Source organism: Camelina sativa, chromosome 3 (genome assembly GCF_000633955.1).
Source record: "Camelina sativa cultivar DH55 chromosome 3, Cs, whole genome shotgun sequence".
Taxonomy (NCBI): Eukaryota; Viridiplantae; Streptophyta; class Magnoliopsida; order Brassicales; family Brassicaceae; genus Camelina; species Camelina sativa.
This window is the reverse complement of record NC_025687.1, coordinates 19272102-19299721: the sequence shown is the minus strand read 5'-3', so window position 1 is coordinate 19299721 and position 27620 is coordinate 19272102. Positions and strand designations below refer to the sequence as shown.

Genomic DNA, 27620 nt, shown 5'->3' with positions numbered 1-27620 from the left:
CTAAACGGAATTAATCCGTCCAGACCGCTTATATCCGCTTAATCACCGCCAAACCCGCCAAACTTGACCTACGCTTAATACCCCCGATTTTACAAAAATCCACGCGGACTAAGGACGCCTAGCGCCTCAGCGGCGCCTAGGCGGGCGCCTAGGCCGACTTTTCGAACACTGGTCATTTTAGTTTTTCATTGTTGACAACATGACTTTTTTTTTTTTTTGTTAAAGCAATATATAAAGTTTTTACAAAGTAACTTCATCATTATTGCAAAATAAAACTGATGGTCCGGCCACACAATTTATAGCTTTAACAATTCATTGTTAAATACACATTAATGTTTTTGTTCCCTTTTTACAATAAAATTTACCTAAATCTAAATATTGTTTAATTTCACATATATTGTTAATACTAAATTTTCATATATATATATATATATATATATCAATACAATAAAACTTGTATGTTTTTCACCATAGCATGACACATCGGCTTTAAAATTCAAGCTGGTGTGGATACATCATTTAAAATCAATAGCCAATAGAATTATAACAAATAATACACATCAACATTTTTTACCAGTAATAATCGTTTTCTATTTCATGTCACTTTCTCTCTTTTGAAAAAACCTAGCCACTCTTCCTTTGTTAGTTGTACACATATGTCGACAAAAGTTAGAAATCGAAAGGTTTCAACTTCTTCCAGCGATGTCTCATCTCGAGTTGTATCGTGATATCTGTCATGTCGGAGTTAACGAGATTTTGGCCGAAATGGATCCTTGATTTCAAGCGTTTAAGGCTATGGATGGTTTGGAAATATATAGTGAATCCAGTTGAAGGAATGAACGATGATTAGACATTACTGGCTTAGGGACTCTAAACTCGAACCTAAACCCACCTTGAAGAACTTGATCGAGCATGCAGGTTGAAGCTAATACAAAGCATAAATATTAAGGAATCATATTTAGAGATTTCTGAAGAAGCTTTGTGACACTCTAACTTCAGAAATTTTGCCTATGGCTACGGGGAAGGCCTACCATACGATCCCTCCGAGAGTGATCTCCACGTTGTCTTCTCATACAGTAAGTGTAGTTTGTGTTTCTGAAGTTTCAATATCTCTAAATGGGTTTTTCTTATGCCTTTTTGTTTGTACAAATTGTAGATATTATGAAGTTGTTGATGTCAATCTTATTCAAGACAAGAGTACTGGTAAATCAGGGTTTTGCATTTTCTGCGTATGAAGATCAAAGAAGTACCACTCTTGTTCTTGGTTATTGAAGCTCTTCTTTTGATGACTCTTACACATTGTTTTTATGTGGATTTTGGTGTTGTAATTTATTGTTTGAAGCTTTTTCAGTTAGTTTTTGTGATTGCAGTAATTTGAATGGAGCTGAAGTGTTGGCACAGGTCATTAGGTTGGATAAACCATTGTGGCAAATATGTTAAGTGAGAAGAAGATGATGAAGAGTATGCAGACCTTTTGAAAGGGGAAAGTGTACTCGTAGGGTTTCTTGCATCGTGTTTACATGCAATCGATCTTGAAAAAACCCTTTTATGTCGTCAGGTTCACTAAGAAGCAATAACTTGGATAAATAAAGATGGACATCCTCCATGCAAATAAGTTGTACTTCTCCACAAACATTCATAATTAAAACCCAAAACCAAAAATATTACCAATGAACAATGTAAAAAACTATATTAATAATGACTTTTTTTTAATTACAAACACTTATAAAATTATTTCAAAATAAGAAAAATAAAAATAAAATATAAGCAATCCCAAGGCGTAACGCGGGTACTATACTAATATATATAAAATAGGAGAGTCCTCTCTCCATCTAGCCTATCCACTAAAGCATCACTACTTTTTCACATTAAAATATAATTAAAATATTCATTTAGTGCATATTTATATTACTTATAATTAATACAAGTTTAAATATATATAAAACGAATTATGTAAAATAAAAATAGAAAAATAGAAAAAATAATATTATTATTTTTCACCTTAAAGTAAAATTAAAATATTTATTTAGTGCATATTTACGTTAGTTATAATTAATAAAAACTTTAAATAAATAAAAATGAATTAAGGAAAATTGAAATGTTAAAATATTAAAAAACTACTATTAATTGTTTTAGTAATAATATAATTAAATCTTAAAAATAAATATGAAAAATAATATACTTTAAATTTTAAATGTGTTAATGAGTTTTGAAATGGAAATAAATTTTAACTGCATGGTATAATTTACGTAATTTGTATTTATAAAATTTTAAACAGGAAAAATTAAATTTAAAGGTTAACATTACTAGATAACAATATTTCTTATTAAATTTAATTTTAAGAAAATTAAAATTAAACTAAATTAAACTTAAAATTATGGTTTAAGACGAATATATTATAAGGATTACACATTATCTTCTGAATTTATGTAATAAATTTTGAAAATTTTAAAACATTATCATCCATGTTATAAAAATAATAATTAATGATCATATTACTCATAAGTTGTACAATAAAATATACAAAAATGAAATGTAGGTCGTTAAAAGAATGATTATTTTGTAACATCTCTGAGGAGAAATAGCTATTTTCAAGTGGAACTAAAACTTTATAACATGAGAAAAAAGAAAAAAAAATGACGTTTCATAAATTAAATCAAATACTATTAAACCAAAAAACATGAGTACTATAAGATAGTTGTTAAAGAGAAAATAATTATGATATGTCTCAAAAATCAATTTCCATCACATTATATATTATATCTGAGCCAATAGAAAGTGAAAAGAAAGTAGAAGTAAAGTGGCAATAAGTGCATCGTTGAAAATTATGAAAGAATTGGTAGAAAAAGTGTTTAAAAATAAATAACTAAAACTTGAAAAGATAATCCATATGACTAGTGTATTTTAAAAGTAGATGTAGTGTAGACTGAATGAGATTGGTTTGCTTAGATTTTATATGTAGTAGTGTGTTGCTTAACGTAGATTTTTTTGGTAGCTTATGAGAATCTGAATTGGAGTTTGAATGACCTAAGTAGTATACATTCTGATCTATATTGGAGAAAACTGATAGAGATTCTTTTGTGGAAAAAGTATTAAATTTTTCTTTTTTATTTGTGTGCTAAAATATTTACTTTTACTTAAGAATAATTTCGTCAAAAAAGTTGGAAAAAATCCTATAAATAAAACTTTGTTTTCTAAATTTACCTTTCAACTTAGAAAATTAAAGATCAGCGGTAGAAAATCGAGTTTTAATGAAAATATAAATTTGACGTATTTTCAAAAAAGTTTGATGATTATATTCATTATTGTTTTAATTATTTTGTTTGGTCTAATAATTTATTAATTTTTAAATTACACATAAATTTAGATTTACGTCCCTAAAAAATTTAGTTTAATTATTTATCATAATTTAAAAACTTAAAAGCTACAACCGAGTGTCATCTTTATACTATTAAAAGAGAAGTATTTTTAATAATTAGACATAGATTAAGAGATTATTACACGAAATGTCATTTAAAACAGAATAAGGATATGCATAACTGAGAGCCAAACATATACAATTAATAAATGAATTGTATAAGGTAAAAGTATATCTAAACAGACCTGTAAGCAAATTAAATACGGATAAAGAAAAAATATTATAATTAATCGTAAGAAATTTTGAAACAAGAATTACGAATATCAAATCCGATCTCAACAGACTCTCTGCCAAGATTTCCGACCCTAATTTCGAATTATCTGGAAAAAAAAGGACAACGACATACAATTTTTTTGGAAAGTTGATACTAGAGTTACAATTTATGTTATGTTTGATTTATATAAAATATATTATACAGTCACAATCATAATTAATAGCACAAAAAAGGAAACAAGTAAAAACGTAAACAACATTAACGACATACAAAAATTAGAGGATGTTGATATTATGGTTACAATTTCTGTAATATTCCATTTTTAAAAATGGTATTCTATAATCACAATCATATTACTACCATATTCCATTGCTTTTGATTTAATCCTATTAAAACTTTTCTAAAACTATGATAAGATGAAGATATTTTCTACTAACAACAATTAGGAAATTTATGGCAATTAGGAAACTATGGCGAAATTTGTAGAAACCATCAACGAACAATTAAGAAATTTATGCAATATATTTGGCAAAAATATCTTAACAATAAATGAAAAATCTCAAACAGATATTGAACTTTTTCTGTACCATTCTCCTATATATAACGAAATATTTTTGTTTAAGCCTACAAATATCTTTTTTTTTTTTTCGTTTTTCAATTTTGTTAGAACATAGTAGTTTTTTCTTTTTGCTAATTGAAATAGTTTTATAATCTAATTTGAGTTTAATATTCTTGATTTCAGCGTTCAGTGTGGAAATGGTTGTCACTGTTTCTTCAAACCAATGGTACTTTGATCTATTTATTCTTTAAGTTTACATTGTTTTTTGAATTGGAGGATTTTATATTATGTTAGAGTTTGATCTTTATTTTCCATGACACACCCTTCGATTGAAAAAGCTTAAAAATTGAGTTCTTATTAAATCATCAAAAATACTTATTAGGATATGGAGAAGAGAAGGAAGAACATTTGATAGAACACTGGATCCTCAAATCGACTCATCGAGCTAGATGGTATGAAGCATGACTACGTTCATTCTGGCTTTTTCAGTTTGTTTAAAGATTATTTTTGTGTATTATTAAAGTGCGTGTTTTGTTTTTGTAGATGGCAAACTTTGGTTTGATTTTTTAGACCGGCGAATCAAATACATTAAGAATTTAATTGTTTGGTATTTACAATGGCTAATAATTAGGGTGTGTTTATGCAGGGTTTCAGCTATGGAGAATCTTCGATCACACAAGAAACAAGTACAAAACCATTTAAACACGGAGGTAACAGACTTTAATTGTGAAACGACCTGACCCGTTTTTTAATAAATAATAAATAATAATATAATAATAATAATAATAAATAAAATATAACTAGTGGTCCCATACCCACTAGTCACCTAACCACAATTACAAACAACAGTGGAATAACAAACACCAGTGGAATAACAAACACCAATATCAATAATACTCAATAATAGATTAACCAATATCCAAACATAACCATTCCAATGTCAAACAACAGGAAACGAGGAACCGACAACCTAACAAGTTCTAAAGACCCAACTCTAGCAACCTAACAATGTCAGACAACAACCAATCGAGTCCCTAGAACATCCTCATCTTCATTGCCTTGATTCCACAATCACACTTTGCCTTTACTTGCACCACAAACACAAATTGAGATGCATGTCCTAAACAGGACCGCCACCAAAGCCAAACAAATGTCCTAAAAAGGACCGCCACAAAGGCCAAACAAATGTCTTAAATAGGACCGGCACCAAGGCCACTCGTTCCGAAGGACCGTCATAAAGCCCATCTGTCCCGAAGGACCGTCACAAAGTATATCTGTCCCGAAGGACCGTCACAAAGACCATCTATCCTGAAGGACCATCACAAAGACAATCTGTCCCGAAGGACCGTCATAAAGACCATCTGTCCCGAAGGACCGCCTAGACAGGAAACTTTGGCTAAACAGCCCGCCACAAAGGCCACACTCTGGGTAAACAGCCCACCACAATGGCCACCCTCAGGCTAAACAGCCCGCCAAAGGCCACCCAATGGCTAAACAGCCCGCCACAAAGACCACACAACGGCTAAAAAGCCCGCCACAAAGGCTACACAATGGCTAAACAGCCCGCCGCAAAGGCCACAAAACAGCTAAACAACCCACCACAAAGGCCACACAACGGCTTAACAGCCCGCCACAAAGGCCACACAACGGCTAAACAGTCCGCCACAAAGGCCACACAATGACTAATCAGCCCGCCACAAAAAACCACACACGTCTCGCAAGACCGCCGCACAAGGAACACGATAACCCCATGGTCTGCCACAAAGGCCATACTAGCCTCTCCAAGGCTAACAACCACTAAAAATGGACAAATTCTAACTCACATAAAACTTTCCATTTTTAGAAATTTCCACTTCTGGAAACTTTCCTCTTTTAGCAACTACTAATCAAGAAACCTTTCCCTTTTAAACAACAGGCTCGCGGATCTTGTTACTTAGTCGCAGTCAATGACCTGTTCGGACCCCGCAACATGGCCATCTTGAGATACACTCTATCTCCAACCTGAAACTCAAGATCTCTCCTACTCTTGTTGCCATAACTCCTATGCCTATCTTGAGCTTCCTTCATGTTCAGCTTGAGAACTCGAATCTTCTATGAGGTCTCCTGCACAAAATCTGCCCCGTACATGCTCCTCTCCCCCACCCGAGTCCAGCACAACGGTGTACGACTAGACCTCCCATACAAAGCCTCATAAGGAGCCATACCAATACTCGCCTGGTAACTGTTGTTGTAAGAAAACTTTACCAAGCTCAAGTGATCTGCCCAATGGCCACCCCAATCCAACACACACATCCTCAGCAAATCCTCCAACGTCTGGATTGTCCTCTCTGACTATCCATCTGTCTGGGGATGATAAGTTGTACTCATATGCACCTTAGTGCCCATCTCTGCCTGAAATGCCCTCCAGAACACCGAAGTAAACTTGGAATCCCTATCAGACACAATTCTCGCTGGCTGCTCCATCAGTGTTCTTAATGGCCAGAAAATGTGCCGACTTAGTCAACCGGTCCACAATGACCCATATATCATCCAACATCCTGGACAATAGCAAACCTACCACGAAGTCCATAGTAATCATATCCCACTTCCACTCCGGAATGGGAAGACTTTTCAGCAAACCACCTGGTACCTGATGCTCAGCCTTCACTAGCTGACACACATCACACCTCGCGACCCAGCTAGCCACATCTTTCTTCATCCCGACCCAATTATAGTACCTCTTGAGATCACGGTACATCTTAGTCGCTCCAGGATGAATAGAGAACATGCTCGCATGAGACACTCTCAAGATCTCCTGCCTCAACTCCTCATCTTTAGGCACACAAATCCGCCCATGCACCAAAATAGTACCATTAGCCGAAACTTGATACTCTAAATCAACATCCTTTGAGGCATTCACCAGTCCCAAATCCTTCTCCTGAGCCAACCATACTCTCCTCAACAGATCTGCTCTATCAGCTGCAATTAAACCCAACGGCTCCTGAGAAACCGCACACAAACTCATGGCACTGATCTCTCCTACGAGAGAGTCCATATCCTGCTTCTGAGCCGAAGCTGCCCTCTTCTGACTCAGAGCATCCGCAACCAGGTTAGCCTTACCAGGGTGATAAGCTATCGCCAAATCATAATCCGCNCATATCCCACTTCCACTCCGGAATGGGAAGACTTTTCAGCAAACCACCTGGTACCTGATGCTCAGCCTTCACTAGCTGACACACATCACACCTCGCGACCCAGCTAGCCACATCTTTCTTCATCCCGACCCAATTATAGTACCTCTTGAGATCACGGTACATCTTAGTCGCTCCAGGATGAATAGAGAACATGCTCGCATGAGACACTCTCAAGATCTCCTGCCTCAACTCCTCATCTTTAGGCACACAAATCCGCCCATGCACCAAAATAGTACCATTAGCCGAAACTTGATACTCTAAATCAACATCCTTTGAGGCATTCACCAGTCCCAAATCCTTCTCCTGAGCCAACCATACTCTCCTCAACAGATCTGCTCTATCAGCTGCAATTAAACCCAACGGCTCCTGAGAAACCGCACACAAACTCATGGCACTGATCTCTCCTACGAGAGAGTCCATATCCTGCTTCTGAGCCGAAGCTGCCCTCTTCTGACTCAGAGCATCCGCAACCAGGTTAGCCTTACCAGGGTGATAAGCTATCGCCAAATCATAATCCGCCACCAGCTCCATCCACCACCTCTGCCTCAAATTCAGCTCGGGCTGAGTGAATATATACTTCAGACTCTTATGATCTGTATACCTTTACACTACAAAGATAAGATCTCCAAATCTTCAGGGCAAAAACTATAACACCCATCTCTAAGTCATGAGTAGGATAGTTGTCCTCATGCTTCCACAACTGCCGCGAAGCGTAGGCAATCACCTTCCCATGCTGCATCAACACACACCCCAAACTAACTCTGGATGCATCTGTATACACCAGATAGGGTTCTCCCTACTCAGGCAAAGCCAAAATTGGAGGAGTAGTCAACATCTCCTTCATGCTTGCAAAGCCTTCCTCACACTCCTGTGACCAAACAAAAGGAACATCCTTCCCTGTCAACTTAGTCATAGGACGTGCTCTCCTCGCAAACCCCTGCACAAACCTCCTGTAGTAACCTGCCAACCCAAGAAAACTCCTGATCTATGTGGCATTCTGCGGTCTAGGCCATTCCTGGTAGCCTAAATCTTCTCCGGATCTACGGAAACCCCATCTGTAGACACAATGTGACCCAGAAAACTCATCTCCCTCTGCCAAAAACTTCACTGGCGCAACTTGGCAAACAACTTTTGCTCCCGCAACTTTTCCAGAAATACCCTCAAATGCACTGCATGTTCCTCAAGACTCTTCGAATAAACCAGGATGTCGCCGATGAAGATGATGACAGACACGTCCAGGAACTCTTGAAACAAGCTGTTCATCAACCTCATAAACGCTGCTGGCGCATTTGTCAACCCAAACGGCATCACCACGAACTCTTAAACCCATACCTCGTCCTTTCTACTTGACGCACCACACCGACGCTCCCTACGGTGAAGTGATAAGACGTAAGAATCCCCTTTTTCCTTGCTCAACTCTACTAGACTAATAATCAAGTATGCTGACATCAATTCACCACCACCCGGATATCAACACCTCTTATCCATCCAAGAAGTTCTAGTAACTTGTCTCTTAAGGAAACTTCCACAAGATAGCTTATTACAAAATTAGCTTCCCGCTTAGCAATTCTCCACAACAAATCATCAATATGAGTGTAATAAAATAAACAAGTACCATACGTTCGCATATCTGATTCACCGCATCGAATGCTTTGCAAGCCGCCAACTCAAACCACTTGCCTTGTTTCCCTCAACAAGCTTACCAAAACCTTGAATCTAGCAACCCTGACCATCTCCAATGAACGTAAACCAAAATCGTCGCAACGATTAGATTATCCTGCCATAAAGGCTTCTCGTGAACTTATGTATCTGGCAAATATTCCTTTCCCGGCTCAAACCTGCTGCAACTCCCCTTCCCGGGACTCCAGCACCACCGGCCTCATAATCCTGGCACAACAGCCACACATTCATAATCGCTCTGGTCGTAAAACCCTGACCCATTGGTCAACACATCCAAAACCTGAGATTAAACCAACCTCAATCTCTCGAGGTCTACATTCAATCGGTTTGTTTATACTCACGTCCTAGGCATTGCATGCTCCCAACTCCTCCACCCTTAGGTCGCAACCTTCGAGCCATACCGATCTCACTCTCAGACCAGCGTCTTCGAGTTATACCGTCTCACTCTTGGACCACAATCCTCAAGATCTTGGTATCAGGGGAACTACTCATCCCCTCAGGGGAACATAATCCCTTTTGCCACTCTCGGAGCCCCCAGCCCCTCAAGCTATCGATATTCAGGAGAATCACCATCCCCTCAGGAGCAACAATCCTTAACGACTATAAACATCTCCCGACCAAAAGTACCTCCTGCGGTCCGAGTATAACATTGCAATGTTACACCTTCCCACTCAACTTCTCATATCAACCTGCATATGAACACCTATCTGCCCCTCTAGGCTTGATACCTCTAGAGAAGAATCTCGTACCGGTCATCTACAATNCACCACCACCCGGATATCAACACCTCTTATCCATCCAAGAAGTTCTAGTAACTTGTCTCTTAAGGAAACTTCCACAAGATAGCTTATTACAAAATTAGCTTCCCGCTTAGCAATTCTCCACAACAAATCATCAATATGAGTGTAATAAAATAAACAAGTACCATACGTTCGCATATCTGATTCACCGCATCGAATGCTTTGCAAGCCGCCAACTCAAACCACTTGCCTTGTTTCCCTCAACAAGCTTACCAAAACCTTGAATCTAGCAACCCTGACCATCTCCAATGAACGTAAACCAAAATCGTCGCAACGATTAGATTATCCTGCCATAAAGGCTTCTCGTGAACTTATGTATCTGGCAAATATTCCTTTCCCGGCTCAAACCTGCTGCAACTCCCCTTCCCGGGACTCCAGCACCACCGGCCTCATAATCCTGGCACAACAGCCACACATTCATAATCGCTCTGGTCGTAAAACCCTGACCCATTGGTCAACACATCCAAAACCTGAGATTAAACCAACCTCAATCTCTCGAGGTCTACATTCAATCGGTTTGTTTATACTCACGTCCTAGGCATTGCATGCTCCCAACTCCTCCACCCTTAGGTCGCAACCTTCGAGCCATACCGATCTCACTCTCAGACCAGCGTCTTCGAGTTATACCGTCTCACTCTTGGACCACAATCCTCAAGATCTTGGTATCAGGGGAACTACTCATCCCCTCAGGGGAACATAATCCCTTTTGCCACTCTCGGAGCCCCCAGCCCCTCAAGCTATCGATATTCAGGAGAATCACCATCCCCTCAGGAGCAACAATCCTTAACGACTATAAACATCTCCCGACCAAAAGTACCTCCTGCGGTCCGAGTATAACATTGCAATGTTACACCTTCCCACTCAACTTCTCATATCAACCTGCATATGAACACCTATCTGCCCCTCTAGGCTTGATACCTCTAGAGAAGAATCTCGTACCGGTCATCTACAATTGTTCCATCCTCCTAACAAAAGATGGATAGTCCTCAACATCCGCAGCCCTCGGCTGCACCCCGCCACATGCGGTACAACTGGAGCCTGCACTGGCACCCCTCTCGGTAACCGCTCCCACAACACGCCAACAGATCCGCCAAGCGATCATCTCGACCCTGGGCTCCACCTGCTGCAACCCCACACTTGGGTTCCCAGCACCCCCGACACGCTCACTGACTAACCTGCTCTGGTCACTCCTGCTACGCTTGCGATCCTACAACGTACGTCCTCGTAGAACTCTGGACCACACACTCGCTGGCCTTGGAAACTTGTCCGAACACGACTACGACAATGCCCAAGTCCACGACCAACAACTCAAACACCTTAACCACTGCACTTCCAAGAACAAAGGCTAACAGACAATCTTAACATAACACAAAACGACAAAAACATAAACTCACCGTGAAATCACACTGTAGGCTCGAAGAGGATGTTCTAGGACTCCATGCCAAACAAAATTGACTAACTCACATAATCAATCAAAGCATGCAATCCCAACATCAACAACAGAAACCTAGTGAACCCAAGCCTAGAACCGTAAGGGCTCTGATACCAAAATNTATACCGTCTCACTCTTGGACCACAATCCTCAAGATCTTGGTATCAGGGGAACTACTCATCCCCTCAGGGGAACATAATCCCTTTTGCCACTCTCGGAGCCCCCAGCCCCTCANAGAACAAAGGCTAACAGACAATCTTAACATAACACAAAACGACAAAAACATAAACTCACCGTGAAATCACACTGTAGGCTCGAAGAGGATGTTCTAGGACTCCATGCCAAACAAAATTGACTAACTCACATAATCAATCAAAGCATGCAATCCCAACATCAACAACAGAAACCTAGTGAACCCAAGCCTAGAACCGTAAGGGCTCTGATACCAAAATGAAACGACCTGACCCGTTTTTTATATAAATAATAAATAATAATAATATAATAATATAATAATAATAAATAAACTACAACTAGTGATCCCATACCCACTAGTCAGCCGTTTTCAATAGTTTGAAACGTCTGAGAAACGTTTCCGAAACAGGAATGGTGTGCCTAATGGTGTCTCCGTGCTACATAGCCAAACCCACAAAAGGACCATTTACATTAACAACAACATAACTATATATTACATAAAATCAAATATTACTTATAAAAACAACCCGTACTTGGAGTTAAATTAGATTTCGTGAAGTTAATTTTGTATTTTGAGTTCAGTGTTAAAAAACTTGAAAAAAATCAAAAAATAATATTTGAAGCGGCGTTGATTTTTGTCTGTTAGAGATAGATGACGTGTTGCACTTACAATCGTTGGATCATATGATCAAAACTGAGTGAGTGTATAGCTTACGTAAAGGTCATTTTAGTAGAGAGTGGGCTAGACCAAAAAAGATCCGCTAAAGGTCAAGAGTCAAAATTATAATAATCAGAGATCTGGTCCGACTAAACCAGACGGACCAATTCCAACCGCCTCCCTCTCGCCGGAGGAAATGGAGGAAGACAAAGAAGCTACGACGAGTTCTCTTAGTCAAGGCCTCACTCCTCACCAAGACCCGGAAGATGCTCCCAAGTCTCCTCCCCACTCTCCTAATTCTTCTACTCGCAAGGTACTACTGTTCGTTCTCTTCCGAGAGACCTCTCCCGATTTTGTCGACGCCCAATGTTTCTATTACTCACTCGTTACTTCGATTTTGCTGCTCCTCTTGAAGCTAATCTTATATATGTCACTGATGATGATTTTAGTTGAAAAAAATGTGAAGATTGTTGCGAAATAATGACCGGCTGCGATGTGAAATTTGTTGGATATATCCTCTAAAATTGACGTTTCTTGATAGCAATTTAACTATCTTGTAGTCAATTTTGTGATTTCGTTGAGAAATTTATAGGGTTCAAATTGATATTTTATATACTCTTTATCTGTTTGTGCTTTACTTGAAGACTTTACCAATTTGCTTGTGTTCTCTTTTGTATGTGAACAGGCTTGCTATGGGGTTCTACAGAGTTGGGTGTCCAAGAAGTTTATGACTGGATTGTAATACTTACCACAGATTTTGTTTTATCATAGTATAACATCTTACAGTCACTCCAACTGTGTTTTTATATTGGGTGTGTGTGTGGCAGTGTCGTCCTCTTTCCTGTTGCTGTTACATTCCTCATCACTTGGTGGTTTATCCAATTCGTTGATGGTTTCTTCAGTCCGATTTACGAGAACCTTGGTGTTGACATTTTTGGTAAGACTGAATAATAGCTTATTTATGTATGATTACTCTGCCTTAGGGGATTTCTGCGTTCAATTTTTGTCTGACATTTATGGTAATGTTACACGCTTTATTGAAGCTGGAAAACAGAGAATATATGGTCTTAAGATATCTAAGCTGATTAGGAGGATTCAGGGGTTTTATCTTAGTGCTATAAGCTGAGTGTACTTCTATAGTTTTACTAGATTTCTTTGTTTATTTTTTCAGTCCAACTCTTAGTTGTGACAGTGTATCTGGTAGAATGAGCATTTCATTTCATCTATCTTTGGTTTAAGTGTAAAAGAAAATGTCAGAAAAGAATATCTATTCTATCTTCTAATTTGTTCTCGTCTCGTCTGTTGCAGGACTTGGGTTCATTACATCTGTACTATTCACTTTCTTTGTTGGAATATTTGCTTCTTCATGGCTGGGTTCTACGGTTTTCTGGCTCGGGGAGCAGTTTATAAGGCGAATGCCCTTTGTGAAGCACATATATTCAGCTTCTAAACAAATTAGTACTGCGATTTCTCCGGGTAAGTATGTATGATTTGAACATGTGTAGACTGTTTCTATCTCTACACTGAAAAGGTTACTCTCGTATCCAAATATCTTTGGTCAATTTCTCCACTTTTCTTCAAATATATGTCAAAGTGCAAGAGAGATTTGAATGCGCAAGTAATTGTTTGCTGCTATGTAGTGTGCCTTTTTGGTATCCTTTGATAACCTTTGATTTTTTTTTTGTTCCAGACCAGAATACTACTGCCTTTAAAGAGGTAGCAATCATCCGTCATCCTCGTATTGGTGAATACGCATTTGGATTTATCACATCTTCGGTGACACTTCAGGTTAGTTATTCAGCAAAATCACCTGAGGAACATAAAGCAGCATTGAGATTGTTTACTGTTTTTTTTTTTGGTAACAGACGGACCACGGAGAAGAGGAGTTATGTAGTGTGTATGTGCCAACGAATCATCTGTATATAGGAGACGTATTTCTGGTGAGTAGCGAAGAAATCATAAGGCCAAACTTATCAATCCGAGAAGGAATAGGTCAGTCTTCAGCTGTTTTTTGTTTCATCTTCTAAGTACATACTTTTTTTTTGTTATAACAAAGATCAGATTTATAGTGCTGTTTTGATGGAACAGAGATCATAGTATCTGTGGGGATGACGATGCCGCAAGTGATATCTCATGTAGACAGGACAACGAGTAGAACTCCTCACCAACACAGTCTTAGGATTCCCCTCAACAGACTTTAGGTAATAGCCGCGTATGGCCTCTCTACTTTGTAAAGATATACTTTACGTGTTGTGCTCATTCTGGAATTATTATAAATTTCAAATCAATATTACATATCTTACAACAAACATGTATGGATTTACCATTCAAATTCCATCCCATATATCCTAGTTGCACTTCTTTCTTTGCTAATTTTATAGCAGATGTGTGCTCGGTGACATCAAAGAATATTGGGTAGGAAGGGGTTTGAACCGGTAAGAGAATTGACAGTACAACAGTTTTGAAGTAATATAAGAAAAAATGAAAGAAAGAATGGTAGTACCATTATGTTACTGTTAGAGGGTCTCTAATACAAATAAATGGTCTCTAATTCAATACATTAGTCTTAATTGATAAAATTATAACTATCATAGTTGTATAGAGAAAATGAATAAGGGCATTTCCAATGGTTACCCTCATCCTCAAGATGATGTAAACTTAAAATGAATTTAAATTTTACCCCTCAGAAGATTATACTCTAAATATATTTTACTCCAAGTATATTCTCTTTTAGTTATCTATTATTCATTTTAATATCATTTTTCATTTCTAAATTTACAAATTTTATTCACTTATTTTACTCGATCGCGTACCAAACTCTCAATGTGATGGCAACTGACAAGTGAGTGATAAATATGATCATATAGTCTTTCATTCTGTACCCTCTATACATAAGAAATTGTTGCCTGAGATGCCAAACAGATCAAAATGTAGGTAAGTTGATCGGAGCGGATTGAAGAGATACCATCGGTGTGGTGGCTATTTTAACTCAAGATTTTATCTTAGAAACAACAAGAAAGTTGGAACGAAATTTTGAAGTTGGGTTTTGGGTTTGTCACAAACGAAAATAAGCAAGTAAATAGCATAAAAGAAAGCTGGGTTTTGGGTTTGTCACAAACGAAAATAAGCAAGTAAATAGCATAAAAGAAAGCATATAAATCACATGTAGAAATGAAGCTATAAGCTTCTAAAGGCGTCCACATATTTGACATTTTATTATTTAACTTTTTTTGCCATCTCATTATTAAATATTTTTAAATTTAATATTTTTAATACAAAGTTATTAATAAAAAAAATTATTTTATAAAATATACATTTTTAAATCCTAAAATATACTGCAACTTTGTTTAGAGAAATTTTCCAATTTTATAAAGTAAATTTTATCAAAGAATTATGGTTCACCCTAAATATTTGTAGCTATAAATGTAGATCCTTGGTCACATTATTATCAATTCGCCAAATAAATAGTTTTGGTCATATGAGTTTTTGATATTCCTTTGTTATATTTTGGCTCGATAGTTCTATAAAAATCTTAATGGTGTTTATGTGTACGCTTTGCAGGTTAGAGTTTGTGGAAACAACGACGTAAATTGGTGTATGGAAATATGGAGATTTCTTTGTATTTTAATGGTTTCTTCATCGTTACACTGAAGAAGCTGCCACATATCTCTTCACCTTTGAAGCCATCACAGGAAACTGATACATCAAATCTTACTCCTGAGTTTGCAAAAACTGAACCTGATTGTTGGAAATCAACTTCTGAGTTCTCAACGGCAGTTTCAGTGATGAACATGATCCTGTAATCACAATCAGTGACAGAAAAAGTTGAAAATATTTTCCAATCATTTTCTTCTATTTGATGATCAAATGTTTCAAACATATCTTCAGTAATCGTTGTTTCAATCTTGTCACCCTATATCAAATGAACAAAAAACAATTACTGAAACATATGTTGCTAATTATTAAACTAATCTAAATAATATTAACAGGTAAATATCTATATACTTATAAATGCATCACACATAAATAGTTGAATTGTGGCATCGGCCTAAGTAACTTTCCTCCACTTCCTTAATACCTTCACTTAAATCTTCCAGACAGATCTCCATGAATATAGATCTTTGACTTTATCATATTCAACCATTTCTCTTGAAAAATGTTATAAATTTTTTCGGGGAAATAAGCTGAAGAAATTTTTTTCACAAATGACATGTATTGCTTTCTTTTATAGGCAAAAACCAGATACTAAGCGTTACGACGTTTTGTTACTAATAAATATAATAGAGATATTGCAGAAGATTTAATAACAGTTTTGATTCGCTCATATCTTGGCTCAATATTCTTTTACATATATCATAGCAATACTTTATAGGAAAAATACAAAAGTGAGAAAACGTTAAAATTTAAAATGACAAAACCAACTTTTACTGTTTCAAAATGACATGCATAAGTTTAGTCAATGCATTCACTTTAAACTGACAGAATCACTAGACGTTATAATAAAAAAGGAAAAAACCATTTGAAACAGTTATATAAAATGGCATGCATAGTTTCAGTTTCTGCAATTCTATTTAAAACATATGTATTTATCTCTTTCATTTAGTTTGCAACTATTTAATATATATATATATATATATATATATATTTAAATTAATTTCATACTATTTTTTTACAATTTTCGTCCTAATGCAGGATGTGCTAATGCGTGAAAAAAAAGAGAAAGAAGAGAGAAAGCGATTCTCCTGAGTTTTAGAGATTTCTAGCCTTTACATGAAAAATCTGAGAAACCAAAAAACACGCACAAGATGATCTCAATTTTTTTTAGGAAAAACAGCATACTAAATTATACTTACTGCAAAACCTATTTGTATATAAAATATCCAACAAAATAACATAAGCAACCAAAATCAAATACAACAACAAACGTAAACATGGCTTTACGTAACCAAAAAAATAAAATACACACAAAACCCAGAATACACCTTCATCTAACTACCGCGCGTAGCGCGGGTCAATTGCTAGCTGGAAATGTGTTTTTAAGTTTCAGGCGTGTTGGACTGCTAGATGGAGATTGTGCTGCTAATTCTACAGAACTTTCAGCCTGTACTAATGTTAATAAATAGTGAAAAAAACAATGAGGGGATACCTCTCGAGGAAAAAATATATGTTGTCAGAACCATTACCTCTCGGAAGTTTGGGCCAGGTGCCTCTTCCAAAGTCTCAAAAATTCGACAAACAGTAAATGACTAGGGGTGTGGAGTGAAGTTGAAAGTAGTAAGCTTAAGTTGGAATTCTTCCCAACAATATCAGAGACTATTTTGGGATTTGATGCTTTAGTTTTGGAGTTTTGATGAGCGTCAGCCTTGCAAAAAAAAAAAGAATAAGGAAGAAAGAGTGAGTGATAGGTGGTAGATGAGGGAAAAAACTAAGAAAACGTTAAATGATGAGTGGATTATATAGATACCATCTGCGAAGCTAGCGTCGTTGATTGTATGTTGGTTAACTTCACCATGTCTTTATCAAAGGCGACAAAGAAGCCACTAATTTTGCCGTCATGAATGACCAGTTCCACACGGTATCTTGCATATTATGACAGAGTGAAGTAGAAAATGATTAGAAATCAAATAAATAACTTTAAAAATAAATAATTGAGCTTTGTGGTGTTGTTAGTAATATTACTTGACATCTCCAATTGCTGATGTTGATCGGCACTTGAAGTTATTGCATGCTAGGGACGCCTCTTGCTTCACCATTTTCGTTCCACACTCTGCACAAGAAATGAAACTCCATCCACGCTGAGTTTGTATGTCCGTCACTGTTGCGGTGCACAGAAATTCAGCTTCCTATAATTAAACAGAACCCAAAAAAATGTGTTGTTGTTAATGTCACAGTAATGTTGTACTATAACCAAAAAAATAAGGAAGATAATGTGGGAGAAAACACTTGTGGAGTAGCAGTGGCAACAAACTGACTGAGTTCTTCAATGGATACATGTTCAATCTTATGTACTCCATGATATAGTGCGAATGAAGAGATGCCATCTTTTTCTCTCCCCTTCAGCCTGTTTGGTGGTGTAGTTAGACATTGGTGTAGGTTGAATATTAAGATTGAATGTGTGAGTGAAATACATGGGATTTTATAACAACCCTTCCAATACCTTTCAGCGAACTCTTGTGTCGTTGTCAAGTCTCCATCAGAATAAAACTTGCTCCCAGACGTAGCATTACGATAAAGTTCACCTGGAGAGTATGGCTGGGTTAGAAATGACATAATATTTGAAAACAAACTGCACATTTTATTGACGTCAGATAATTATGAACATGAACTGCTTCACATGCAAAGATCTTTGGGTTTATATTGGTCGCTAAGAGTATATAAGTCCCCTCATCATTCTTGCTAAAGACTTTCTCCAGTGAGGTTGCCTGGTCATCAAATGCACTTAGACGGACATTCTGACCACTATAACAAAAGGCAACATGTGGTGAACAGGTGAAGGTAATCAAATGCTTAAATGGAGAGGAGAAGTTCCGTATCTTGAGAATTTGATGAAAGAGAGTGAGGGGAAACCTTTGAAGACGCAGATGAACTAACATCCTCTCCAAAGTTTGTGACATCCCATTACGATACGCTTTGGTGGAAACTACTTCGCCCATGACATCTAATAAGAGCAAAACCCATATAGTTTAATTTTAAATTTCCAGGAAAATATACTATAGATGCAACAAAGTTTAAACACTTTTCAAGGATAGTCTACATATTAAGAATTAGAAAACTTAGACAAACCTGGGAGCTCCGTATTGGTGTTTGCAAGCAAAACTAACTCTTCATGAGTCTTTAAGCGGAAAAACTCTTTTGGAATAACATAGAAAGACTCTTCTACCTCCTCAAAAAGAGTTGATGTTGTGAACCGTATTGAAAAGTGGAAATCCGACAATTTAAAATGGGTGTTGCTTCTAGTGACGTCAAACGCAGATATTCTATACATAGCCCCATCACACTGAGAGTGTTCGAATTTGGGAAGGTGGGTGACGTAAATGGAGCCTTGCATCAAAGTAGACTGCAAAAGAGGGAAATAAAAACAAAAGGGTAAGTAAATAATTCAGAATGAATGAAGGGGAGAATGGAGATTGAGGGTACCTTTTCGTCAATCAGAAGGAAATCAACCCCCATGAGTTGTCCACCTTTTTTAACGTTTCAAGCAGGCCAGAAACGGAGGATCCTACCTACGATTTGTTGGTCAAGTCGACCAGCTTTAAGGTCAGCGAAAGAAACGAAAGAGGAGTTCATACTTCTAAGAAGAGAATGTAATGCCAAGTGTAAGTTGAGGAAGTGACAATAGCAAGAGATTTATTTATATAATAGAAGGACTTACGACAATTTAAGGAAGAAGTAGTGGACTGTCCATTAAATCAGAGAAGATGGAAGAACATAATTAGCAGTTACGAACGAAACCGTAGCCATTGTGATGGAAGACATGGAAGGATAAGTGAAAGTGTAGAGGACTGGAAGACTTGAATTCACATCAAATAGTGAAACGACATGGATCGTGAGTTAAGGAGAAGAGCAACCGGTGGAGATGGAGCGTCCTTCACTGCGCGGAGGAGAGGCATTAATAAGTTTAATCCATAGGATAGAAAAACGTGTGGACCTGAATTATCTCTGCAAAACTTTGGGCAAAATACCATCTGAAAAACCCAAATTATTAAAGAAAAATTGCTGACGTGGCTGCACAAGAAGAAACGAAAAGGTAACTTTATATATATATTTTAACTGATTTTTCTTATTTTGATTTATGTTTAAGTTTCAGATCACGTGAGCTTTATCCAAAACCAATGATGTTCCTGCTGTGCCTGTGAATGAGACTGAATTTACGTGTCGCCATATATAATTTAAAATTTTGGTATTGTGTGAACGAGTATGTATAGAAAGGAACAAAACAAAAAAATCGATAAGGTATTGATGATTCTGTTTTTGTTTTGGTGTGTTTATACATTTGTATATCTCTAGAAAAAAATTGTGAAAGTTAGTGAAAGTTAGCTCTTATACAATAAATTAATTTATACAATAAATTAATTTATGACAAAATATCTTTGGTGAAAGATCCGGTTATCCAAATTATCTAAAACTATGGAGAGTTGTGAAACAAAAGATGTTATTTTGATCAATATTGTAAAAATCTAAAAGTTGTGTTAGAGTTTGTTCTAATTGTGTATTTGAATTGAACTATTTGCCATGTTAATTTTAAAATTCAAGGAATTCAAATTATTAACAATAAGTAGACATATGAACATAAATTTTAATTTTTCAATAAATATTATTAGTCACAGAAAAAATATTATCATCAAAAATATTCAAGTAATTTAAAGACCAAAAAACATAAAGAAATGGTATGGAGATGACAAGATAATATGTATATGATTAATAAGGTTAAAATTTATGTATAATATTTTACACTCATATAAATGTAGTTTTTGTATATTTTTATAAGGTTACAATATTTGGTTAGATCTTAGAATTTTTAAGGGCATTTTCAAATTTTGTTTTTAAGGAAGAGACTGTTCTGAAAAGAGAAATGGGGAAAGATGTATTTTTCAAAAATTCTCTAATAATTATCTGACAGTTTTGAAACTAAAATGTTTCTTCATCATTTATTAAAAACATATTATTACCAACATATTTCTAACATATATATATATATAGATAAAAAAATTTTACTTATATAAGGTTTACTTTTTCATTTCTCTTTTAAATAAGAAATGATATTCAAAATATTAAAAAAAACATTTGTGTTAAGAAATAAAAAAATCATTATAGAACTTTTGTGTGAATGTATAACGACCTAAAAATATTTTGAATCGATTGCTATAGATATACCATCGCTAATAACCTAGTAGAAACTAAAAGTTGGACATTTCGGAATATATATTGAAAAGATTTTGGTTTTTCTTTAAATATCTTGTTATTCAGCTAAGAATTTCTAAATATTTTAAAAATCCTATTTTTTTTTTCAGACTGTTAGTGCTATACAAATATTTATTAGTTTTAAAAAATTTTATAGGGTTTTATATTAAAAAGCTGCTATTTATTATAAAATACAAATGTGATTAATCAATCACAAAACACATGTCATGACATTTGTTCATGTAATATTAAACTAACTTACCACTTGTCTTTTGTAGTTCACCACTTGTCATTACTAAGTGTATAAGTGTGTGACTCATGTTTTTTGGAGTTCACTATAAATAAAGTGTTGTAAGAAGAAAAATATATAAAAGTTGTCTTTGATCAAAGAAAGTGTTCCCTAGTCTCTCTCACTCATGTGGCTTCTCCTCTCTCTCTTTCTTTATTATTTCTTGTTCTCTTTACAAAGTATTACAAACACATATAAGTGTTTTGTAGTTATAGTTCATAACACGTTATCAGCACGACCGACACTCGATCCGTCATCAGTTTGAGGTAATCTTTAACTTATGTTAAATTTATTTAAATTTAATCTAATTAGTTTGTATGCACATTACTAGATGTATTATTTATAGAGTAAAAGACTATATATACTTTTTTATCATAATGATAGACTCTGCTTCCTTGATCATATAGATCTACATTCTTGATCATTATGGTAGGTTATGCCTCCTTGATCATATGTTTAGATCTATATATTATAAATCATATGGAATGCTATGCCTCCTAAAATGATTGTTTTAATTTATAAATATATTATATAGCTTATAATTTTTTTTGATAGTTTATATTTATTGCTAAAACAAGATTTGACAAAAGCGTTTCACAAAATTTTATATTTAACAAATTTTTTAATTATTTATATATTATCATGTCAAACTTGGCAAAGCTTGAATTCACCATCCTCGATGTCTCTAGGAAAAATTATATGACATGACATTAGATGCAAAATTCTATTTAAAATGGAATGGGATTCTCAAAACCCTCGATCCATCAGAAACGGGGTTAGAAGAGGAAAAAGCAAGAACTATGATGTTTTTGCGTCACCATCTCCACGATGGTTTAAAAAATGAATACATCACGAGAGAAAATCCTGTAGATATCTGGATCGCTCTCAAGGATAGGTTTGATCACCAAACGTATGTAATCTTACCAAAAGCCAAACATGAAATAGCTAAACCTGTGGTTTCAAGATTAGAAAAGTGTAAGTGAGTACAATTCCGCTTTCTTCAGAATCACTTCAAGGATGGCTCTCTGCGGGGAAGAAGTTTCCGATTATGATATGATCGAGAAAACATTCCAAACTTTTCATCCTTCAAACGTACTCCTGCAGCAACAATATCGAGAAAGAGGGTATACTCGATATTCTGAATGGATGCAAGTTCTGCATGTTGCTGAACAAAATAATGAACTCGTGATGATAAATCATCAAATCCGTCCAACTGGATCAGCTCCACTTTCAGAAGTGAATGTTGCTACATCCAGCTATAATAATTGGCAAGGACGAGGACGCGGATGCGGACGCGGTCAAGGCCGTGGTCACGGTCGTTGAGGAGGTCGTAGAAGAGGAAAAGGAAGGGTCCTCTCTCCTAATGACTTCAACGCAAGAAAACCCAACAAACATCTTCAAGTCAATAATGTTGGTCGTGTTTTAAAGAAACAAGGTGAAAGTACTTGTTACAGATGCGACATGAAATGACACTGCTATCAAACCTGTTGTATTCCAAAACATTTGGCCGATCCGTATCAAGCATCTCAACAGGCAAAAGAAAGGGATGTTGAGACCATCCTCATCTCTGATGAAGTTGGACCTTCTTTCCATGGCCTAAACGATGAACCCCATCTTGATATAGCTGATTTTCTTGTTGATCATGAAAACGGAAAATCATGCGAATAAGGCCTGTATGTCATTAATATGTTTTGTCATAGTTTGATATGTATTTTATGTTTTAATAAATGTCTTTTTAAATAATAGTTTTATTGTAATATATAAGCCTTTTTGTAAGACTTTTTGTTATTTTATTAATGTTTATTTTGTAAATATTTTATCTCAGAAAATGTCAGAATTTGAGATTGAGGATGTAGATATGTGTCTGCCAGACAGTGCTACAACACACTCAATACTTAAAGAGAATTTTTTTTCCCTCTCTCTAAATAAAAGACTTCACTAGAAGTGTGAGCACTATATGTGGTAATGCAAAGATTATTATAAGCTCTGGAAAAGCCAAATTTTCAATGCCAAGGGAAACAAAATTTGAAATTGATGCATTATATTGCCCTATGTCTCATAGAAACTTGGTTAGTTTCAGAGATATCCAAAGAAATGGATATCATATAGAGACTCTGAATAAGAATGACAATGAATATCTTTGCATAACATCTAAGGAGAAACATATATTAGAAGAATTGCCAATGTTATCCTCTGGATTGTATTGCACAAAAATAAATAAGTTTGCATCTTATGTTAGTAAACTCTAAGTTTACTAGTACATTTAAGATATGGCATGAAAGACTTAGACATCCTGGTTCAGTCATGATGCGAAAAATTGTGCAAAATTCTAATGGTCATCCATTGAAGAATCAAAAGCTTTTTAGATCGGATGAGTTTTCATGTGATCCATGTTCTCAAGGAAAACTCATAATTCGGCCATCACCAGCCAAAATTGGGAATGAATCACCATTGTTCTTAGAGAGCATACATGGTGATATATGTGGACCTATCCACCATTCATGCAGGCCGTTTCGTTATTTTATGGCAATGATTGACGCATCTAGTAGATGGTCAAATGTGTATCTATTGATAACACGAAACACGACCTTCACAAAATTCATTGCCCAAATAATCAGGTTGAAAGCTTAATTCCCTGATTATGACATAAAGAAAGTTAGGCTTGATAACGCTGGTGAATTCACTTCACAAGCTTTCAATAACTATTGTATGTCATTAGGAATCGATGTTGAACATCTGGTTCCTCATGTTCATATTCAAAATGGCATGGCTGAATCTTTAATTAAACGGCTACAATTCATTGCTAGGTCGTTAACATTGAGAACAAAGCTCCCAATTTCTAACTGAGGTCATGCTATATTGAATGTTGCGGCATTGGTCCAAATACGACCAAGCGCATATAATAAATATTCCCATTTATAATTAGCATCTGGCCAAGAGCCAAACATATCCTATCTCTGTATTTTTGGATATGCGGTTTATGTTCCTATAGCCCCACTGAAAAGAACAAAAATAGGGCCACAAAGGACATTGGGTATATATATATGTCGGTTATGCATCACCGAGTATAATTTGATATCTTGAAACCCAAACTGGTGATATGTTTACGGCACGTTTTGCCGATTGCCATTTTAATGAAGATGAATTTCCATCGTTAGGGGTGTAACGCCCGCGAACCAAAACTCTTCGTTTTGGGAGTGGGTGTCGATCGACACCCATATTGGTGTCGGTTGACGTTTGGTTTAGGAAAAACCATTGGACCGGGTTATATAAGTGAATTGTCGACCAGAAGGGTTTTGGAGGTTTATTTTGTCTGCCGCTTTGTGGTTTTTGAGAGAAAAGGGAGAAAAGAGAGTTCTTGAGTTTTTGAGAGAGATTGGTGAGATTTCTTGGCTGTTCTTGAGAGATTTGGAGCTAGGAAGGATCTAGAGGCTTGCTACGAGGGTTGGATTTGTTGCTCTTGGTCTGAATCTTCCTGCAAAGAGGTGAGTGCATGACCATGACTAATCTAAGCCCTTGATTTCCTTGTTCTTGCTTGTTTGTTGTTGTTTTGTGTGTTTTCTTGTTGGGGATTGGATTATACAGGTTCCTAATGATGTTTCCGGCATGGGTTTTGAGTATTGGACGATTTGGAAGAGGTTGAGAAGCGAGATCCGACTCTCGGCTTCGAGCGGATCGCAGTTGCAGGTGGAGTGTCGGTCGACAACAACAAGACAACATTGATCGACACTGTGGGGTAGTGTCGGTCGACACTAGGCTGGTGTCGGTCGACACCTCCCTTCCAGCGAGACGATGTTCGTTTTCCTGGTTTGTGTATTTTGTTTGTTGGTTGTTTTGGAACATTGGATCATTGTTGCTTGTGTGTATAGCCCAGTAGATGGGAGGATTGCCTCAATGAGTATTTATCAAATACTCATGCATCTCAATTTGTGTTTGTGGTGCATGTAAAGGCAAAGTGTGATCGTGGAATCAAGGCAATGAAGAGGAAGATGTTCTAGGGACTCGATTGATTGTTTTCTGGCGTTGCTAGGTTGCTCGAGTTGGGTGTTTAGAACTTGCTAGGTTGCCGGTTTCTTGTTTCTTGCTGTATTGACATTGGAATGGTTAGGGTTGGTTATTGGTTATTCTACTATTGATTATTATTGGATATTGGTTTGTTGGTTATTTAATTGATATTTGTTGTTCCGCTGTTGTTTGCGATTGTGGTTAGGTGGCTAGTGTGTATGGGATCACTAGTCGTAGTTTATTTATTATTATTATTATTATATTATTATTTAAAAAATAAAAAACGGGTCAGATCGTTTCAAGGGGGAGGAATTAAACAAGTACCAAAAGATATTACATGGTATACACAATCTTTGATATATCTTGATCCCCCTATAAATCAACGTGAACTGGAAGTTCAGAAAATTGTACATTTACAAAATTTGGCAAATCAATTACCAGATGCGTTCATAGATACAAAAAGGGTGACAAAATTATATATCCCCGCTGCAAATGCACCTGCAAGAGTTGAAATTCCTAGAGAGGAATTTGATGGAAGCAAAGCTAATGAAGCTAAGGTTCAAATAAAACGGGGGAGGCCAATGGGCTCTAAAGATAAAAATCCCAGAAAGAAAAAGAAAATGGGAGATGAAAAGGTTCAAGAAGAACCAAATAAAGAGAAAAGTCTTCGGGATGATACAGAAAAATATGAGATTTCTATTAACAATGCCCAAAATAGAATATTATGGTATAGAGATGAAATCGATAATGATAATGGAATATTCTCTTTTCTGTGTCTAAAGAGATCGATCATGAAAAATATGTTCCAGATCTAAGGTCCGTATCAAAATGCCAACATAGGCCTGATTGGGAGAAATGGAAAAATGCTATGCAACTTGAGTTGCTCTCCCTCAATAAAAGAAATGTATTTGGACCTCTTGTCACTACATCTAAAGATGTAAACCCTGTTAGTTGCAAGTGGGTATTTGTGCGTAAAAAAATGAGAAAGATGAAATCACACGATATAAAGTCAAACTTCTTGCACAAGGTTTTTCTCAAAGACCTAGAGTTGATTATGAAGAAACATTTTCTCCAGTCATGGATGCAATTACATCCAGGTACTTAATAAGTCTAACGACTTCTAAGAATTTAGAAATGTACCTTATGGATGTAGTGACAACATATTTATATGGATCATTGGATAATGATATATACATGAAAATCCCAAAAGAATTTAGATTCCAAAACCATTAGACTCTAAGTCTAATGAAGTTTGTGCGATCAAATTACAGCGATCACTTTATGGATTAAAACAATCTGGGCGCATGTGGTATAATCGCTTAAGCGAATACCTATTGAAAAAGGGTATGTAAATAATGATATATGCCAATACGTGTTTATAAAGAAATCTCCATCGAGATTTGTGATCATGGCTGTATATGTTGATGATCTAAACATAAGTAGAACTCAAAAGGAGATTGATGATGCAAGAACTCATATGAAAGAAGAGTTTGAAATGAAAGATCTTGGAAAGACAAAATTCTGTCTCGGGCTTCAAATAGAGCAAAGATAGAATATTTGTGCATCAATCAAATTATACAAAAAAAGATTTTAAAGCGCTTTAATATGGATAAAGCGAATCGTTTGAGTACTCCAATGGTCAATAGATCTCTGAATGTCGATAGTGATCCATTTATACCTTGTGAAAATAACGAGAAAATATTTGGTCCCGGAGTACCTTACATGAGTGCTATCGGTGGACTCATGTATCTTGAAAATTGCAATAGACCAGATATTGCATTCGCTACTAATCGGCTTGCAAGATATAACTCATCCCATACCCGCAAGCATTGGAATGGGATAAAACATATTCTCCGTTATCTTCAAGGTACGATTGACTTGGGATTATTCTATCCTAGAAATTCTTCGGTTGGTCTAGTTGGTTTTGCAAAAGCAGGATATTTATCATATCAACATAAATCCCGATCCCAAACTGGATATGTTTTCACAATTGGAGGAACTGCAACCTCATGGCGCTCACAGAAACAGACTTTGATTGCCACTTCCTCAAATCATGCAGAAATAATTGCTCTTCATGAAGCATCGAAAGAATGTGTATGGTTCAGATCAATGACTAACCACATACAAGAATCGAGAGGAATAGTCACCAATAAAGAGCCAACAACATTATTTGAAGACAATGCTGCTTGTGTCGCTCAAATCAAAGAAGGTTACATCAAGAGCGACAGAATAAAGCATATACCTCCAAGATTCTTCTCCTACACTTAAGAACTTGATAAGAACAAGGAGGTTGATGTTC

General features: G+C 36.1%; 1 protein-coding gene across 2 annotated transcripts; it reads left to right on the top strand.

Moving 5' to 3' along the window:
* LOC104777522 (protein LIKE COV 2) lies at positions 12212 to 14477 on the top strand. 2 transcript variants are annotated; one of them, XM_010501791.2, is made up of 7 exons: positions 12212 to 12439; positions 12812 to 12864; positions 12954 to 13063; positions 13435 to 13602; positions 13817 to 13914; positions 13992 to 14118; positions 14215 to 14477. In XM_010501791.2, the coding sequence occupies exons 1-7, from the start codon at positions 12323 to 12325 to the stop codon at positions 14325 to 14327; spliced, it is 786 nt and encodes a 261-aa protein (XP_010500093.1). In that variant the 5' UTR covers positions 12212 to 12322; the 3' UTR covers positions 14328 to 14477. The 2 variants fall into 2 exon arrangements, with proteins under 2 accessions (XP_010500093.1, XP_010500095.1); XM_010501793.2 differs by having other exon boundaries at positions 14196 to 14477.